Source organism: Gorilla gorilla, chromosome 9, assembly GCF_029281585.2.
Source record: "Gorilla gorilla gorilla isolate KB3781 chromosome 9, NHGRI_mGorGor1-v2.1_pri, whole genome shotgun sequence".
Taxonomy (NCBI): Eukaryota; Metazoa; Chordata; class Mammalia; order Primates; family Hominidae; genus Gorilla; species Gorilla gorilla.
The window spans coordinates 54,655,538-54,676,643 of record NC_073233.2 but is presented as its reverse complement, the minus strand read 5'-3'; the positions used below and the strand labels follow the sequence as shown (position 1 = coordinate 54,676,643).

Sequence of the window (21,106 nt, the reverse complement as noted above, 5' to 3'; positions counted from 1 at the left end):
TAAATGATATTCTCAGAAACAATATCAGGAAGGATTACTGGTTTGTCTTGAGTGATGTGACTGATATATTACTTATATTATTTACATGAAATGAGAGATATAACAACCATTGTCCACCTACAGTCTGAAGTGCTAATGACATCCAGAAATTTAATTGACCAAATATTTATTGTTTTGCTATTTAGAGATACACAGATGAATAAAATTCAAGCCACATTCTCAAAGGAGTCACAGTCTACTGGGGAGAAATAAACTTTGAAATAAAGGTAGTAACAGCCCTAAAGGATTCCCACTGAGTGCTGTGAGAATTCAAAGAAAGAAAATAACATAACCAGATAAGATAAACATGGGGGACTCCTAAAGATAGGAGAATTTCAGATGGGCCATGGAGGGTAGGTAGGATGTTAATAGGTAGAAATAAGGAAAATATTATAGGTAGAGGGCACAAGGAGATGTTCAGAAAACAGTATGCTCTAATAGTGTAATTGAAAAATGAAAATCTAACATTATGAGAAGGTCATGACTTGAGGGTATTTCATATCAAGTAGGAATTTATAGTTGATTCAGAAGGCAATGGGGAGTCATTGAAGATTTTTGAGGAGGAGAGTGATGAAATCAGAGAACTGCTTGAAGGTGATGAGTCTGAAAGCATGTGGAAGAAAATTTATCTGATGACAGTGAGGGGCAGGATTAGGGTTAGGGTTCTGGGCACATTCTTATAGTCTGGTGGCTACTGGAATAAGACTCAAAAGAAGAAGGTTAAAATATGGGACAGCAGTGCCTTCAATTTGCTTAAAATTTCCCTGTTGTTCTTTTGGATTCTTGAGAACCCTGAGTCTAATGCTAGCATGAGCTCATGTGAATCTCTTGACAAGAGTCAACGTCTTCCATTCTCAGGACTAACCCTTCTCAGTCAGCTTGCCTGCTTAAAACCCTCTCAGCAAAACCTCAGTATGTCAAGTCAAGAGACTTTCCAATCATGCAAATGTTCAAATTGATAGGACATAATGACCAGTGCTCCCTGAAACAGTCATTCTCAATCTCCACCTCCCTCTTCACCATTCCCAGACTGACCTGGTTTTCTGGAAGAGTTTATTCTCTTTAGACCAACCAATATGTCTCAAAGCCACTGTCAGATTTGGAAGCACAGCACTAGAAGACCCCTCTTACTCCATCCTAGAGTTCCCTTTAATCTTGTCCAATCCCATAAGATGAGGAAACTGAAACTTCAAAAAAGGTGACTGGCCCAAGGCCACTCACTCCATTGGGCAAGGTAGATGCAGAGTGAGATCTTACATGCCCCAATTTCCCATCCCTTACTCCTCCTATTTTCCCTAACTAAATCATCTACTTCTCTTCTCAAATTACTTTTCCCCCAATAAATCTCCTCATGGCATTTTTCACTTCAGCATTCCTGAAGGAGTAAATCACAGGATTTAAGAGAGATGTGACCACTGTATAAAATACAGCAACTATCTTGTCTGCAGGGAGGGTGACACAGGGCCTAATATAGACCAAGGAGCAAGGTATGAAGAACAGGTCAACAACTGTGACATGAGAGGCACAGGTGGAGAGAGCCTTGTGCTGCCCCTCCGAGTTGTGGCTTCTCAGGAAGTGCAGGATGATCAGGTAGGAAGCCATCAGCACGAAGAAACTGACTACAGAGATGGAGCCGCCATTGGTGATGATCAGCAGGCTAATGAAGAAGGTGTCTGTGCAGGCCAGCTCCAGCACTGGGTGGACATCACAGAAGTAGTGGTCCATGAAGTTGGGGCCACAGAACGGGAGCTGGAAAATCAGGAAGGTTTGCCCAACAGAATGCAGCAGGCCCCCGCCCCATGCTAACCCCACAAGGAGACCACACATTCGCTGGTTCATGATGGCCATGTAGTGCAAGGGCTTGCAGGTGGCCACATAGCAGTCATAGGCCATCACCATCAGGAGAAAGACCTCAGTGCCACCAAAGAAATGGAGGGAAAACATCTGTGTGAGGCAGCCCTTGAGAGAAATGACTTTCCTCTTAATAAAAGAGTCAAAGATAAGCTTGGGGGCCATGACAGATCGTAGCAGATCTCCACAAAGGATAAGTAGCTGAGAAAGAAATAAATGGGGGAGGTGAGCCCTTTGCTGGCCAGGATGGTCACCACAATGAGGCCATTGCCCAGCACAACAGCTGTGTACATGAGGAGAAACATCACAGAAATGACCCTCTGCTCACTCCAATTCTGGGAAAATCCCAGGAAAATTATTTCAGTCACATTGTTTGTAGCAGCCATATTTTAAAGCACAGGAGCTGACAGCCTGGAATCACAGAAATCAAAGAACTCTCCTCAATCATTAGAAACATCCTTCCCAGGCCTGATGACTATCATCATCCTGCTCCCTCTTGAGTTTGTTCTCTCCCTTGGTTTTCCCCAAAACATGTTCTGAGACAAGTGAACAAAACAGCAAATATCAGCTGCTTGATGTTATTCCCAACTTAAGCCTCGATTTTGTAGTGTTGCTGCCTTGAAGTGTTTTTGCTGATCTAGCACATGCTGATTGAATGCTCACAAGAAAAATCAGAGGACATTTTATAGATAAGAAAAAAACTGAGACTCAGTGAGGTCCAGCCACTTGCCCAAAGCCACACAGCTCTTATTTGAGCCCAGATCTGTGTTTCTCAAAATGTACATGCTTCCACTACATCTCCTATGCCTAAAGAGTGCCTGATGTCTACATCTGCTTGTGCAGACTTGTCATGTCCCAGGGTTCTGATTAAAGGGTCCCAGGGTTAAGCACATACAACAAGCCCTTAGAACAGTCAGCTACATTATAAAATGGGACTGAATATGCTAAGTGACATGCTAAGTCACAGAAATAAAAATACAGTGTAAGTCCACTTATACACCACCTAGAGTACCTAGAGTAGTCAAATTCATAGAGACAGAAAGTAGAATGGTGGCCGCCAGGGACTGCAGGGGGAGGAAGAATATAGAGTTAGTGTTTCATGGTAGTTTCAGTTTGGGGCAATGAAAGGTGTTCTAGAAATGAAAGGTGGTGATGGCTGCACAATTATGTGAATGTATTTTAATGTTACTTAGCTATACACTTAAAAATTGTTAAGATGGTAAATCCTGTTGTGTATTTTACCCCAATTTAACTAACTAATTATTGAAATGCCTTCTGACTTGTTACTGCCTCATAAATTTCCCCTTCTCCATACCTTCCTCCAAGGACAGTGGTTGAGGCTTTGTGATTTTCCTTTCCTCTTCTCAGTTTCTTTCTTATGCCTATTAGGGAACCTGGTTAGCTTCACAGATTTGAGGTTGAGGTTGAGAAATGTTAGGACTCAGTGTAGAAAACTCATTCCACGTGATAGTATTAGGCAAGATTGATATGATGAACCACTATAAGGTACTCTGCAGAAGTGAGTGATGTGGTAGAAGCATTTTCATCTCGAAAATACAGACCTTGGTCCAAAGAAGAGTTGTGTGGCCTGGGACAAGTGATGAAACCTCTCTGAGCCTCAGTTTCCTGATCTATAAAACAGCCATAATGCCATCCCCTCATCGTTGTGCCCTCCCTTTAGCTCCCCACCATGCTCCTCTGTGTACCCAGCTGATCCTTCTGCCATATACCAATCTTTCACACACAGGATGTTTATGCAGAAGGCAGGAATCTTACATGGAGAGGTTTCATCCTCACGGGAACAATGACTCTATCACTAGGTGAGTATTTTCTGTGAAATTTAGCTTGAAAGCAAATGTTCTATAATTACTTCTGGTTTGGAGTGTCAATGAGAGGTCCCCTCAAAGGATTTGTAAGGACCACTTTAGTCTTCCGATTTTAAAAGATTCATTGTTGTATTTTTAGTCCAAGGCTATTGAAGGTTAACAGAACAAGATGTATATACAATATAATCATCAAATTGTCTCAAAAAGCTAAAAATTGAATCGATTTAGAGTAGAATTTTTAAAAGGCAATTAACATGTATTAAACCTCTGCATGGAAAAGAAATATCTTTGAGAGATAATTTCATAAAGAGGTCAATAGATGTGTAAACCACTGACAGTGGTAGTGACATTTTGCCTGTGATGTCTAAAATACTTTAATACTGACTTTTTAATTGGCAGGGCCAAAAGAAGAGACCCTGAGACATAAGTCTGTGTTCTAATCAGACAGCACATTAAACGGACATTTCCGGGGTTCACAGTTAAGGAAACCTAAAATGGGGATGCACACAGAATCTTAAAGAGGGCCTGACCTCAGTAAACAACTTCTGTGAAAATTTCTAAATATTTAAAATGAAACCAGTCCCTACTTTGTGGTTTCTTATTTCACTTTTCCTGTCATAGAACCTCATGTACTATGAGGTTTTGAAAAATAAGATTGGTCAGACTGGTCTTTTCGAACATTCTTCTCTCCAAAGATATCCTATCACAGAGAAGTCAGATGCAGAGGCCTCTCTCCTTCCTAGTTTCCTATACAGAGTAATCATAAGCTGTCAAATTTGTAAGGGGGCTCATGGATTCTTCATGCCACAGAAGAGGAATCTGGGGCCCAGAGTCACACAGCTGGTTGGTGCAGAGCCTGAACTAGAACTAGGTGTCTCAGCTTCCCATTCAATGCTTGCTTTATAGATCATCAAATCCACTGAGTCTTCCACCTGGTGCTCACCCAAATCCAGCTTCCAGAATGCAGCAATAACAGGGACAGGGAAGAGAATCGTGTTTACAACAAAGGCAAAGCCAAGTGGAAGAGTAAAATCTTTTCTTTTTATTATTATACTTTAAGTTTTAGGGTACATGTGCACAACGTGCAGGTTTGTTACATATGTACACATGTGCCATGTTGGTGTGCTGCACCCATTAACTCATCATTTAACATTAGGTATATCTCCAATGCTGTCCCTCCCCCCTCCTCCCACCCCACGATAGGTCCCAGTATGTGATGTTCCCCTTCCTGTGTCCATGTGTTCTCATTGCTCAATTCCCACCTATGAGTGAGAACATGCGGTGTTTGGTTTTTTGTCCTTGTGATAGTTCACTGAGAATGATGGTTTCCAGCTTCATCCATGTCCCTACAAAAGACATGAACTCATCATTTTTTATGGCTGCATAGTATTCCATGGTGTATATGTGCCACATTTTCTTAGTCCAGTCTATCATTGTTGGACATTTGGGTTGGTTCCAAGTCTTTGCTATTGTGAATAGTGCTGCAATAAACATACGTGTGCATGTGTCTTTATAGCAGCATGATTTATAATCCTTTGGGTATATACCCAGTAATGGGATGGCTGGGTCAAATGGTATTTCTAGTTCTAGATCCCTGAGGAATGGCCACACTGACTTCCACAATGGTTGAACTAGTTTACAGTCCCACCAACAGTGTCAAAGTGTTCCTGTTTCTCCACATCCTCTCCAGCACCTGTTGTTTCCTGACTTTTTAATGATCACCATTCTAACTGGTGTGAGGTGGTATCTCATTGTGGTTTTGATTTGCATTTCTCTGATGGCCAGTGATGATGAGCATTTTTCATGTGTCTTTTGGCTGCATAAATGTCTTCTTTTGAGAAGTGTCTGTTCATCTCCTTACCCCACTTTTTGATGGGGTTGTTTGATTTTTTCTTGTAAATTTGTTTGAGTTCATTGTAGATTCTGGATATTAGCCCTTTATCAGATGAGTAGGTTGCAAAAATTTTCTCCCGTTTTGTAGGTTGCCTGTTCACTCTGATGCTAGTTTCTTTTGCTGTGCAGAAGCTCTTTAGTTTAATTAGATCCCATTTGTCAATTTTAGCTTTTGTTGCCATTGCTTTTGGTGTTTTAGACATGAAGTCCTTGCCCATACCTATGTTCTAAATGGTATTGCCTAGGGTTTTGATGGTTTTAGGTCTAACATGTAAGTCTTTAATCCATCTTGAATTAATTTTTGTATAAGGTGTAAGGAAGGTATCCAGTTTCAGCTTTCTACTTATGGCTAGCCAGTTTTCCCAACACAATTTATTAAATAGGAAATCCTTTCCCCATTGCTGGTTTAGCTCAGGTTTGTCAAAGATCAGATAGTTGTAGATAAGCAGCATTATTTCTGAGGGCTCTGTTCTGTTCCATTGGTCTATATCTCTGTTTTGGTACCAGTACCATGCTCTTTCGGTTACTGTAGCCTTGTAGTATAGTTTGAAGTCAGGTAGCATGATGCCTCCAGCTTTGTTCTTTTGGCTTGGGATTGACTCGGCAATGTGGGCTCTCTTTTGGTTCCGTATGAGCTTTAAAGCAGTTTTTTTCCAATTCTGTGAAGAAAGTCATTGATAGCTTGATGGGGATGGCATTGAATCTATAAATTACCATGGGCAGTATGGCCATTTTCATGATATTGGTTCTTCCTACCCATGAGCATGGAATGTTCTTCCATTTGTTTGTATCCTCTTTTATTTCCTTGAGCAGTGGTTTGTAGTTCTCCTTGAAGAGGTCCTTCACATCCCTTGTAAGTTGGATTCCTAGGTATTTTATTCTCTTTGAAGCAATTGTGAGTGGGAGTTCACTCATGATTTGGGTCTCTGTTTGTCTGTTATTGGTGTATAAGAATGCTTGTGATTTTTACACATTGATTTTGTATCCTGAGACTTTGCTGAAGTTGCCTATCAGCTTAAGGAGATTTTGGGCTGAGATGATGGGGTTTTCTAGATATACAATCATGTCATCTGCAAACAGGGACAATTTGACTTCCTCTTTTCCTAATTGAATACCCTTTATTTCCTTCTCCTGCCTGATTGCCCTGGCCAGAACTTCCAACACTATGTTGAATAGGAGTGGTGAGAGACGGCATCCCTGTCTTGTGCCAGTTTTCAAAGGGAATGCTTCCAGTTTTTGCCCATTCAGTATGATATTAGCTGTGGGTTTGTCATAGATAGCTCCTATTATTTTGAGATATGTCCCATCAATACCTAATTTATGAGTAAAATCTTTTAAAAAACAAAAGGCAGGAAGAAAGTAAATTTACAAAAATGTGGTCCTCATCGTTCAGCTCCTGCTTGTAAGTGAGAACATGTAGTGTTTGCTTTTCTGTTCCTGTGTTAGTTTGCTGAGGATAATGGCTTCCAGCTCCATCCACATCTCTGCAAAGAACATGATCTCATTCCTTTTTATGGCTGCATAGTATTCCATGGTGTGTATGTACCACATTTTCTTTATCCAGTTTATTACTGATGGGCATTGGGCATTTGGGTTGATTCCATGTCTTTGCTGTTGTGAATAGTGCTGCAATGAGCATATGTGTGCATGTATCTTTATAATAGAATGATTTCTATTCATTTGGGTATATACCCAGTAATGCTATTGCTGGGTCAAAAGGTATTTCTGGTTCTAGGTCTTTGAGGTGTTAATAGGTGCAGCAAACCACAATGGTACATATTTACCTTTGTAATAAACCTGCACATCCTGTACATGTATCCCAAAACTTAAAATTAAATTAAATTAAATTTTTAAAAATAAAAATAAAACTTTTAGGAGAAATGAAAAATATGATCTGACTTCAGTCATCTACTTGCCCAAGGTGTAATTTCTTCCCAAGCAGCCTGTGCAGAGCTTAGAGGCCCTGGAGAGGAGACAATGTTTCAGGAGCCAGCCAAACTGCGCTGCCAGGGAAAGAAGTCTTTGCAAGATTTGCCTTTGGGACTTGAGATCTGAGCTCTAAGACTTTGTCACCAATTATTCTCTATCTAGTTCATGTACATCTGTCAGGTCTCTCAGTGAAGACATAAGTTTTGAAGGCTGGTTAAGTGTCTGTTACATCCTCTATAACACGTTGCACACAGCTGAGAACATGGCAGACGTTAAGAGGTCGTTTTGGAGTGATCCCTGAATCCTCCATCTGCTATTACATCTATTTTTAAGACACTAGAGGTGTCCTATAAACAGCACAGAGGTTAAAGTACATGCAGGGAGGATATCTAATCTAAAAAAATTAGCTCCCCTTTTTGAAACTAATTCCAAGCATGCCCTACTAAAGATTAGGTGAATGAACTTACCTTGAACATTGTTTGTTGTTTTGATTCTTAATTTATCTTCTAGATTTTCTTTTTTTGCAGTCAGAACACTAATTCACTTGCACCACATCATCCCAAGAAAGTTTTATTTCACTAACAAAGTCTAAAGACAAAGAGATCAAAGAAATCTAAATAGTGTGTTAGTGTTCACTAGTCTAAAACTTAGAGATCTTGGTTCAAGATTGCTTCCCAGCAAATTTTAGATTTCTATGTAGGCTAATCTCCATTCAGGCTCAGATAGGTTAATACTTTTTTTTCTCCCATAAGAGGACAGATGTGAGAACATCTTAGCCAGGTCCTTCAAATTTATCGAAAGAATATTGCTGAAAAATACATTATTCAGCTGTTGATTCAGAAAACTAGTTTTGCAAACTATTCCATGTTGGCAATGTTACCAGTGGCTCTGGTGAGAATGACTGTAACATCTGCTCTAAGCTAAACTATAAAGTAACTTTGTCACCCTGTCCTTTAACTAGACAGCTGAGGCTTTAAGGGGTGATGTCTAAGGTCTGCCCCATCAGCTGAAAGAGTGAGCAAATCTAAGAAGGTTCACCATGTGTGAAAACATGTGGAAGCAAGAGGAACAACAGAAGGCACCGATGTGTCTGAAAGACACCACCTGAAAGTCTACGCATCCATGGTAAGGGCTCAATAAATGTAACTGACTTGGAATCGTTCCACCCCCAAAAGGCACTGCTAAATTCTGATCCTCCCCCTAAGGATTCACCACGTGCCATTGATGCCACCCTTCCATTTGCCAAGTCCAGCCCTTAATGACTTTCTTGCTAAGAAAGTTGCAGGGGAATAGAACGGGGTCAGTCTGCCCTAAAACTCACTAAAAGGAGAGTTGAGGGAAATGTTTGCTGGACTGAGAGGCCCAAAGCATTTAAGATGTATGAAATGGAAAGTTGAGGTCAGAGAATTGAATTCCCTGAACTTTTCTAGCACCCTCTCTCTAGGGAATTTCTGAGAAAAGCAAAAGTCAATTTCCCAACTGCTTCATTCAGAGGTTAGGGAACCTATCTCTCATTAATCCAATTATAAAACAGGGACTTCTACTTCCTCCCTCATGATTAACCCCTCACATTCTGGCCTCCGTGGGTTTCCCTCTCCATTCTCAAGTAAGTGACAGACGAGAATCTAACATCCCATCACCCCCTGTCCCCACCACAGACATACTCAAGGGGCCCTTGGCGACTTCTTCTGCCCTTATGCCTCATTGGACCAATGATGTTGGTGAATTCCAGGAAGACTCTAATTAAGTGGACCTGGATCACTTTACAGATGAACTTTGGACATGTCACCTGAATCACAGCATGCTAGACATGTAATTTACCCCTGTATTAGTGAATATTGTAGATGTTCATTTTATTCATATCTCCTTGTTTTAGAATGTCACGGCCTGCAGAATAATAATTTTTTTGTCCTTACTGAAAATGAAATGTTGTATGTGTCTATAAAACCTAGTGAATTATCATGCACAAATAGCTTTAAAAGCATGTATTCATTCTCTCTCTCTCACACACACACACACACATGCACACACACATGAACTTTTACTTCCTCCCTCATGATTAGCCCCCTCAAATTCATCCTGTCCAGTTCATTCAGTTTAAAGATGAGAAAACAGCCAAAGAGGAAAAATTAGTTGGACTCGTATCTTGCTAAACCAATTCTCTCTTAACACCTACTGTAAGAGCCGTCCAACTGTTTGTTCTTAAAGTTCTAAGCATTTAACCACAAATTCTTAACATGTGGTTTTCACATGTAGGGGCTTCAGAAAGGCTCAAGTTGACTATGTCCACTGCTAGACATAGTTTCCTAAGCAACAGCACATTACATTTGTGTTGGGCATTATCATATCTTTCAACTTTTCCAATCTCTCACATACAGTCAAAGTAACACTCTATTAGAGTAACTAGTATTCCTGTTTGATGGATTAGGTAACTGAGGCTCAGAAGAATTAAGAGAATGGTTCAAACCTATGAAACTAATAAATTGCCCAGTCGGGTCGAATGACAAGGTATTCTAGTACCTCCCCACTCAGAATCTGTGACCGGCAGCTGATGTCTTTTTAGGAAGCAAACAAGCCAGTGGAAAGTTGAATGAAGTTTCCCCACTCCCACCTGCTTCTCTTCTGTGCAGCCATGCTACTTCTTCAAAGTTCTGTGACCTTGGCTAAATAAATCATAAAACAAGGGTATAAGTGTGGCCTACTCCTTTTCTCCATGTCCCTCCTGAAACACTGTAAAAACTCAAGCTCTTTTTTTTCCCATTTTTCTCATCTTTTTTTTTATTATTATACTTTAAGTTCTGGGATACAGGTGCAGAATGTGTAGGTTTGTTACATAGGTATACACGTGCTATGGTGGTTTGCTGCACCCATCAACCCATCATCTACATTAGGTATTTCTCCTAATGCTATCCCTCCCCTAGCCCCCCACCCCCCTCAAGCTTCATTTTTAAATCCCTGGGTATTCTCCTATTTAAAGAAATCTATGTTAAGTATTTCTATATATTACATTAATAACTTCCTAAGTTATCAGTTTCAAATGAAATAGCATTGGCTGCTGTCACAGCCACAGCCTTTCTCATCTTCCTACTAAAATACTCTGCTAAACATTTTAGGTGAAATTTTATGTAATTATTGAACAACACTATGAAATGAGTACTTACATTATCCCATTATGTAGATAAGAAAACTGAGGCACAAATTAGTAAGAAACTGTCTGATTATCACACTTGCCAAGTGACAGTTATAATTTAAAAGTAAACAGTCTGACTCCAGAGCCCGTGCTGTAAACCTCAAACAGTAGATAATCAGTCTATACTGATTTTTAAACAGCCAACATTTTACCTACCCCTACCTGCTATCAGCACCTTTCTCTCTACATCTATTTGGGAGATTATTCAAAATCTAGAAAATAACTTGGATGAAAACAGGAGATGATCGAGAGTGCTCTGGGAGATTCGTGGCAGCACATTATCCCTGGTAGGGATAGTGCCACAAGTAAATCTCTTTAGGCAGGAACAAATGTTGGAAATAAACGAAATTTACTCCAGTATTAGTGAATATTGTAGATGTTCATTTTATTCATATCTCTTTGTTTTAGAATGTCACAGCCTGCAGTATAAGAAGTTTTTGTCCTTACTGAAAATGAAATATTCTATGTGCCTATAAATCCTTGTGAATTATTATGCACAAATAGCTTTAAAAGCATGTATTTATTCTCTCTCTCTTTCCCTCTTTCTCTCTCTCTCACACACACTCACACACACACACACACACACGCACACACACACGAACATGCTATCCCAAGTTATCAGCTCCTTGGTATATTTTCATTTTCATTGTTTTCATTTAAGGATATATCTTGGTGATCTTCCAAAGCAACATGTATGAATTTGCCTAATAGTTTTTTAGTTATGTGTGGTATTCCAGATGGATGCCTGTAAACTTATTTATTTAACAGCTCTTAAATATATAGACATTTAGGGTGTTTCTAGGTATTTACTATTATAAGAATTACCACATTGAAAATCCTTATTCACAAGTACAAATAGATTTCTAGGATATATTTTCACAAGTGGGATGCTAGTTCAAAGGATGTAAACATTTTTCATTTAGATAATGTCAAGTTGCTTTCAACAAGCTTTTTATCAAATTATACTCCCAACATCAATTTCAGAAACATCCACATAATATCCTATACCATATTCAAATTGTATATTTTCAGTCTTGTTTTATTTTCTAGAATATGTTTTTAATCAAGAATGATCCTAGTAGAATACACAAAGAAGGAAATCAGATTAACTTACTTTGGCTTTACATATGAAAAATTTCATTGAGCATGAGATTCTTGAATAAAAGCAAAAGAATACCACTCAGACAAGAGTTCAGAAAATATACTTACTTTCTTGGAAAAAAAATACTTAAATGATAAGTTTGAAAATTTCAAGACAGAACGGAAAGCTGTATAAGAGGACTAACTATAAATTCCAGAAATGAAAGATATAATATTTAAAATTGAGATCTCAGTGAATGATTTTAATAGCACATTAGACATAACTAAAGAGAATTAGCGAACTGTAAGATAATCACAGAGGAACTAAAGTACTAATCAACCCTAAACTTCTACAAGTTGAGGATAAATTTTTAATCTCTAGAATAGACCTAAAGAAAAACTAAAATAATAAGTAATTTCCCAACTAAGAAAAGCAGAAAAGGGAAACAGATTATTTAAGAAGCCAACATCACCCTGATAACAAAAATCTAGCAAAGTCACTGAAAAAAGAAAATCACAGGCCAATATCCCTGATGAACATAGATGTAAAAATCCTCAACAGAATACTAGCAAATTGAATCCAGCAGCATATCAAAAAGTTAATTCATCACAATGTAGTAGGTTTTCTTCCTGGGATGCAAGGTTGGTTCAATATATGCAAATCAATAAATGTGATTCACCACATAAAGAGAATTAAAAACAAAAGCCATATGATCATCTCAATAGACATGGGAAAAGCTTTCTATAAAAGCCAATATCTTTTCACAATAAAACCATCAACAAACTGGGCATCAAAAGAACATACCTCAAAATAATAAGAGCCAGGTATGACAAACCCACAGCCCACATCATTCCGAATGCAAAAAGTTGGAAGCATTCCCTTTCAGAACTGGAACAAGACAAGAATGCCCACTCTCACCTCTCCTATTTAACATAGTACTAGAAGTTCTAGCCAGAGCAATCAGGAAAAAGAAAGAAATAACAGGCATCCAAATAGGAAAAGAAAAAGCCAAACTATCTCTGTTTGCTGATGATATGATTCTATGCCTAGAAAACCCTAAAGACTCCACCAAAATGCTGCTAGAACTGATAAACTGCTTCTGTAGTTTCAGGATACAAAATCAGTGTACAAAAATCAATAACATTTCTACATACCAACAACATACAAGTTGAGAGCCAAATCAAGAACACAATTCCGTTCACAATTACCACCAAAAAATAAAATATCTAGGTGGACCTCTAACCAAGGGAGTGAAAGATCTCTACAAGGAGAATTATGAAACACTGCTGAAGAAAATCAGAGATCACACAAATAAAAAGGGAAACAGTCCATGCTCATGAATTGGAAGAACTGGTATCCTTAATATGGCTATATGCCCAAAGTAGTCTACAGCCTCAACACTACTCCTATCAAACTACCAATGTCATTTTTCACAGATTTAGGGAAAAAATTCTAAAATTTATAATGTAACCCAAAGAAATCCTGAATAGCCAAAGGAATCCTAAGCAAAAAGAACAAAGCAGCAGGCATCATATTGCCTCATTTAAAACTATACTATAAGGCTACAGTAACCTAAACAGCATGGTACTAATACAAAACAGACACATAGACCAATGGAATAGAATGGAGAGCCCAGAAATAAAACCTCACACTTACAGCCATCTGATCTTTGACAAAGTTGACAAAAATAAGCAATGGGGAAAGTATCCCCTATTTAATAAATGGTGCTGGGAAAGCTGGAGAGCTATATACAGAAAAATGAAATAGGATCCCTACCTTTTACCATATGCAAAATTAACTCAAGATGGCTCAGAGATTTAAATGTAAGACCTCAAACTATAAAAATCCTAGAAGACAACCTAGGAAATATCATTCTGCACATCAACCTTGGTGAAGAATTTATGGCTAACACCTCAAAAACAATCTCAACAACCACAACCAAAAAATTGACAAGTGGGACCTAATTAAAGTGCTTCTCACTGCAAAAGAAACTATCAACACAGTAAACAGATACCCTACAAAATGGGAGAAAGTATTTTCAGCCTATGCATCCAACAGAGGTCTGATACCCAGAATCTATAAGGGACTTTGACAAATCAGCAAGTAAAAAACAAACAGCCCCACTAAAAAGTGGGCAAAGGACATGAACAAACACTTAGCAAAAGGAGACATAAAAGCAGCCAACAAACATATGCAAAAATGCTCAACATCACTAATAATTAGAGAAATGCAATAAGATATCATCTTACAGAAGTCAGAATGGCTATTATTAAAAAAAATAGATGCTGGGGAGACTGCAGAGAAAAGGGAACGTTTATACACTACTGGTGGGAATGTGAATCCATTCAACCACTGTGGAAAGCTGTTTAGAGATTTCTCAAAGAACTTAAAACAGAACTACCATTCAATCCAGCAATCTCACTGTTGGGTATATACTCAAAGGGTAATAAATTGTTACACCAAAAAGACACATGCACTTGTATGTTCATTTCAGCACTATTCACAATACCAAAGACATGGAATCAACCTAGGTGCCTATCCATGGTGGAATGATAAAGAAAATATGGTACATATACACCATAGAATACTATGCAGCCATAAAGAAGAACAAAATCATGTCAACATGGATACAGCTGGAGGTCTTTATCCTAAGCAAATTAATGCATGAACAGAAAACCAAATATCACATGTTCTCACTTATAAGTGGGAGCTAAACATTGGGTACTCATGGTCACAAAGATGGGAACAGTAGACACTGGGGACTATTAGAGTGGGGAGCAAAGAGGGGGGAAGGGCTGAAAAACTACCTATTAGATACTATGCTCAGTACCTTGGCGATATTATCAATCATACCCCAAACTTTAGCATCACACAATATACCAATGTAACAAACTTGTGCATGTACCCCTGAACCTAAAATAAAAGTTGAAAATTTTAAAAATTAAAAATAAAGGAAAACAGAATATGTTTGATTAAATCAAAAAATATAAGAACAGATGAAACAATTGGAATGTGTTTGTAAGATTGTAGATCTAGATGCAAATTTATCAGTTATTATATTCGATGAGAATGGAATAAATCATCTAATTTTAAACCAAAATGGATATACTAGATGAAAAGAAATTCAAACCTATACTGCTAACAAGAAACACACCTAAAACACAAGGACACTGAAAAGTTGAAGGTTAAAGAATGGAAAAAGACTTGCCCATCCAAACTGAAAGACCTCTGGTGAAGCTATAATAATATCATACAAAATATATTTAAAAGCAGAAAACTACTATAACTGGAACATTTCATAATGATATGATTCCATTCACCATTAGAGTTATAATACTATTCTGGATAAATTTTTAAGGAGTCATTATCTTTTAAAGATATATTCTGAAACATTTACAAAATAAATTACATAATGCCTAAGTTTTTTTCAAAATGTTATGGGGGATGAGGTAAGAGGTAGATGCGGATATAAATAAAACAAGCTCAGCCATGAGTTATCTGTGGAAATTATGTTATGGGTAAAAGAGATTCTTTATACTATACTGTTTATTTTGATATATGTTTACATGTTCGACAATAAGAACGTTACAAAATGATTCTAGCAAGCATCACAGCCAGATGCCTTTCAAGAAGAGTTCTATTTGGTCCTATGAGTTCAGTTGGTGATTCTGTTGCCTGATCCAACTAGATGGTTGGCTAACTCTGCAGACTATTTTGGAATGACTCTTTTATGCAAGGTGTTCATCAGAATGCCAAAGGATAGAGTGGAGACAACTGAGTTTGCTGTATTACAGTTGTATGCCTATTTGCATTGACATGTATTATAGGTAGCACAAAAATAATATGTGGAATCAGTGGCTTTTATACCTACGTCAAACAATTCCCTATAATAGGCAACACTTGAAATGTGCATGACCTGTGGGGGGAAAAAATGTTAAAACTCTGCTGAAGAACACAAAAGAAGACATGAACAAATGGAAAGATGTATCATGGTTTTGGATAGGAAGACTCATAGCATTATAGTGTCTATTCTTTCTAAATACATTTATAAGTATTTATAAAATATACATTTGACTTCAAACATATTTTTTAAAATATCCAGAAGTTTGAAAAAGTAGAGCAACAAAAAGGACCTAGCCCACCAGATATTAAAACATTCTGTACAACTTCCAGAATAAGAAACAACGTGGCTCTGGATACTCCAGAAGCCATAAAGGAAAATAATGATAATTTACATAAAAAGAAAAGACTTCTGTATGTTAAAAAAAATCATAAACAAAGTCAAAAGACCAATGACCAGGACAAAAATCTACAGTTCATGTTGGAAAGGACTAATTTTTATATATAAATAATTATTAGAACATAATAAGAACCACAACCCAAAAATGAATAAATAATAGAAACAGTTTACAAAAACTACAAATGGCCTTTAAATATATGAAAAGATCTGTCAGAACCTGTTTGAGAAAAAATAAATAAATAAAATTATTTCAACGTTATTCAACATAAGAGAAATATAAATTTAAATTATACTGTGCTCCCACTTTTCATCTATCAGTTTAGCAAAATCTCAGAATTTAACAATACATTTTGCAGGAAAGACAAATTTGTTGGTGAGAGTACAAGTTGGTATGACTACTGTGAAGGGCAATGTGGTCATCTCTATCCAATTACAAAGAAATACATACTTTCTGGATGATTCATGATGTTGAGCACCTTTTCATATAACTGTTGGTCATTTGTATATCTTCTCTAGAGAAATGTCTATTTAAGTTCTTAGCCCATTTTTAAATCAGGCTATTAGTTATTTTGCTATTGAGTTTTATGAATTCCTTATATATCTTAGAGATTAGCCCTTTGCAGATATACAGCTTGCAAATATTTTCCCCCATTCCTTAGGTTGCCTTTCCACTCTGTTGATTGTTTCCTTTGCTGTGCACCTTTTTTGTTTGATATAGTCTTGCATTTTTATTTTTGCTTTTGTTACCTATGCTTTTGTTGTCAAACCCATAAAATCATTACAAAACTCAACATCATAAAGCTTTTCCCCTATGTTTCCTATGTTTTCTTTTAGGAGTTTTACAGTATCACGTTCTACATTTAAATCTTTAAACCATTTTGAGTTGATTTTTGTGTATGGGGTTATATAAGGGTCTAACTTCATTCTTCTGCATGTGGATATTCAGTTTTCCTAATGCCATTTATTGAAGAGACTGTTCTTTCCTCATTGTGTATTCTTGGCACCCTTGTCAAAAAACAGTGGATCATATACATGTGGATTTGTTTCTGGGCTCTCTATTCTATTCCATTTGTCTATGTCTGTCTTTATGCCAGTACCACACTGTTTTAATTACTATAGCTTTGTAATATATTTTAAAATCAGGACATGTGAAATCTCCAGCTTTGAAAAACTTACATTTGATCCAGCAGTTATATTTTTGGAAATATAACTTACAGATTAGTTGTACATATTTAAATTAAGGTTATTTGCTGCCACAATATTGGAAAACAATCCAAATACCCATCAGTACAAGACTACCTAAGAAAATAATGGTACGCAAACACCACATGTTCTCACTCATATGTGGGAGTTGAACAATGAGAACACATGGACACAGAGAGGGAAACAACACACACCAGGGCCTGTTGGGGGGTGGAGGGTGAGGGGAGGGAACTTAGAGGGCAGGTCAATAGGTGCAACAAACCACCATAGCACACGTATACCTATGTAACCAACATGCACATTCTGCACATGTATCCCGGGTTTTTTTTAGAAGGAATAAATAAAAAAAAGAAAATAATGGTATGTTCATTTTATGAATACCACAAAACCATAAGAAAAGAATGAAGACTATTTCCTTGTTCAAGTATTTTAAAACTCCCAGATACACTGTTAATAAGTTTTAGATGCACTTACATAGTATGCAATCACTCATGTAAAAGGTAGAAATAAATGAGAACATACATATTATACTTGTATTTGCTTAAAGAAACTCTGAAAGAGGCAGGGCATGGTGCTCCAGGCCTGTAATCGCAGCACTTTGGGAGACCTGGATTGGGCTAATCACATGAGGCCAGAAGTTCAAGATGAGCCTGGCCAACTTGGCAAAACCCCATCTCTACTAAAAGTACAAAAAGTAGCCGGGCATGGTGGCTCGTGCAAGTAGTCCCAACTACTCAGATGCTGAGGCCGGAGAATCGTTTGAACCTCGGAGGCAGAGGGTGCAGTGAGCTGAGATCATGCCACTGCACTCCAGCCTGGACAACAGAGCAAGACTCTGTCTCAAAAAAAGAAACTCTGAAAAAAATACGGGAAACTAAGGAAACCAAAAGAGAAAGGGGGAAAGTAGAAATGGGGAAAGGAATGAAATGACACTTTTCACTTGTGTATCTTTTCATTTTATTTTATTTAAAACTCAATGAAGATTACCCTTGCACAAAAGTAAAATAAAAATTTAAGTAATTTTTCAAAGAAAATATGTCTCTAATTAATGGTGTAGGATAATCTAAACACAAAAACAATGGAATAAATCATTTAAAAAACTAATTATCCTGAATCATTTTACATTGTGTGCATGTGTCAAAATATCACTCTGTATCCCATAAATATGTACAATTATTAAGTGTCAACTAAAAATAAAAGGGGAAAAATAAAATATACAACTTAAAACTGATAGATTTTGCTGTAAAGAAATGTCAGCTTTTAAACATTGAAAACTTTGTAAATAAGGCTCAAAACCAATTAAACATGAAAACGTTCACCCTTGCAAAAAATTAAAAATGCAAATTAAACAACAGTAAGATGTCTTTCTAATTTACAAAATTTTATTTTTATTGTTATAGATTTGGGTGTACAAATGTTGTTTTGTTAGATGGATATATTATATACTGGTGAAGTCTGCATTTTTAGTGTAGCCATCAGCCAAATAGTGTACACAGTAACCATTAAATAATTTCTCATCCCTAACCCCTCCCCTATTATTAACTTTTTGTTATAAAATGATTTGACCTACAAAAACTTCCAAAAAAGAATTCCTGTTTTCCCTTAATCCAGATTTCCCAAATATTGGTATTTTGCCACATTTTCTTTACCCTTCATTCTCTCAATAAATAGATATGTAGACAAACAGATGGGTAGAAATTTTCTGATACAGGGGAAGTGTGGAGAAGTAGGTCAAAGGATGCAAACTTGTAGTTACATAGAATAAATAAGTCTAGAGATCTAACGTGCAACATAAGGACTATAGTAAATAATATGGTATTGTATACTGGAAATTTGCTGAGAGTAGATTTTAGGTACTCTTACCATTAAAAAAAGCAAACTCTGCAAAGTGATAAGTATGTTAATTTGCTTGACTAATAATTTCATTGTGTATAGTATAGGTATATCAAAACAGTATGTTGCTCACCTTAAAGATATACAATAAAAATAATAATTTTTCTGAAATGTTTGAAAGCTGCCAATATGCTGTACAATTTCATTGTACTGTGCTTGTCTCAAAGAATGTTCTTGGATTAGGGAATTGCTTATTGAGATATCTAGAGATGCATGTAATTTTATTATCTCATCTACAGAGTTTTGTCCCACAAATGTCCTCTATCTAATATCCAAGATCCAATCCAGGATTATATGTTGCCTTTACTTGTCACCTATCTTTAATCCGGAGTAATTCTTCTTTTTTCATCTTTACACATTTGAAGAGTTAAGGACAGTAATTTTGCAGAATATTCTTTGTTTGGGCTCTCCTTGTGTTTTTTTATGATTAGGCTCAGGTTATGTATTTGTGGTAAGAATAGCACAATAATGATATTGTGTGCCTCTCCAGTGCACCATATCAAGAGGCACATGGCATCAATGGATCTTATTTCTGGTGATACTCACTTTGGGCAATTGTTTAGAGGGGAAGGGCTATAAAGTTACATTTTTCTGTTTGTAATTAATACCCCTTGGTGTCCTAAGGAAAGATACTTTGAACCAATGTAAAATCATTTCTTATCCAAAAAAAAGTGTTTAATGACAGGATTCTATTCTGTCAAGAGCACTTTCACAAGATAGGTGACTCAGTGTAACACTGTGCACCAAAAGTCTTTACACTCTAACACTAAATTCACTATAGGAAATAAGCCTAAAAGAAAGTCAGAAGCATGGTTAAAAATGTCTATTCAAGAATATTTACTACAGTGTTATTTATGGTGGTAAAAAATTAGTACATCCACAAAAAGAAATATTATTCAAGTTATGAAAATGAACTTTTTAAAGAGAGAGGCCAGGTAGAATAATCTGGAACTAACAGGTCCTGTGAACTTTCCTTCAACCTATTCTGCTCCTTCAGTTTGGACTCAACAGTCATTCTAAACCCAAGCAACAATACCAAGACTCAGCATCTATTTCTCATTTAGTCTCAATGTCCTAATCCACAGCCTCTTCATGGCCTTCTTCATTTCAGCACTTCTCAGAGAGTAGATGACAGGGTTCAGGATCGGGGTTATCACTGTGTAGAACACAGCCACCATCTTGTCTATGGGCAGAGTGGTAGAAGGCCTCAGAGAGTTGAAGATGCAGGGCCCAAAGAACAAGATAACCACAGTGACATGGGACCCACAGGTGGAGAGGGCTTTGCGCCACCCTTCAGAGCTCCAGGTTCTCAGATGGAGCAAGATGACCATATAGGATGCTAAGAGGACCCCAAAACTGATCACAGACAGGGTCCCTCCATTGGCAACAATCAGCAGACCAATGAAGAAGGTGTCAGAGCAGGAAAGTTTGAGAAGGGGAACTAGGTCACAGAAATAGTGATTGATCACATTGGGGCCACAGAAGGGCAAGTGGAAGATGAGAAGGATTTGTGCAAAGGAATGCACGAAGCCTCCCACCCATGCTATTCCTACAAGGACAGTACACACCTGCCAGTTCATGATGGTGGTGTAGCTGAGGGGCTTGCAGATGGCCACATAGTGGTCATAGGCCATCACAGTGAGCAGGAAAATCTCAGTGCCACCAAAGATGTGCAAGAAGAAAAGCTGTGCCATGCAGCCCCACCAAGATATGACTTTCCTTTCAGCCAGCAGATCTGAGATGAGTTTGGGGGCTGTAGCGGAGGAGTAGCAGATCTCCATGAAGGAGAGGTAGCTGAGGAAGAAGTATATGGGGGAACCAAGGCTTCTGCTGGTCATGACAGTGAGCACAATGAGTAAATTCCCCAGCACAATTGCTGTGTACAAGAACAGAAATATCACAAAACAAACCCTCTGCACCTCCTGGTTGGGAGAAAGTCCCAGAAAAATGAATTCAGTCAT

At 37.6% G+C, this 21,106-nt stretch overlaps 2 protein-coding genes across 2 annotated transcripts; both read right to left on the bottom strand.

Moving 5' to 3' along the window:
- Nucleotides 1–1,359: 1,359 nt before the first annotated feature.
- Nucleotides 1,360–2,276, bottom strand: OR4X1 (olfactory receptor family 4 subfamily X member 1). The gene is given in 2 exon segments (XM_019036173.3): nt 1,360–2,063; nt 2,066–2,276. Coding segments are annotated over 2 exon segments (915 nt in total).
- Nucleotides 2,277–20,194: 17,918 nt separating this feature from the next.
- OR4X2 (olfactory receptor family 4 subfamily X member 2) lies at nt 20,195–21,106 on the bottom strand. The gene has a single exon (XM_004051077.3). The coding sequence runs from the start codon at nt 21,104–21,106 to the stop codon at nt 20,195–20,197; it is 912 nt and encodes a 303-aa protein (XP_004051125.1).

Bases quoted from the DNA above. Each gene is read 5' to 3' on its own strand.
- OR4X2 (XM_004051077.3), bottom strand. From the start codon at position 21,106: ATGACTGAATTCATTTTTCTGGGACTTTCTCCCAACCAGGAGGTGCAG.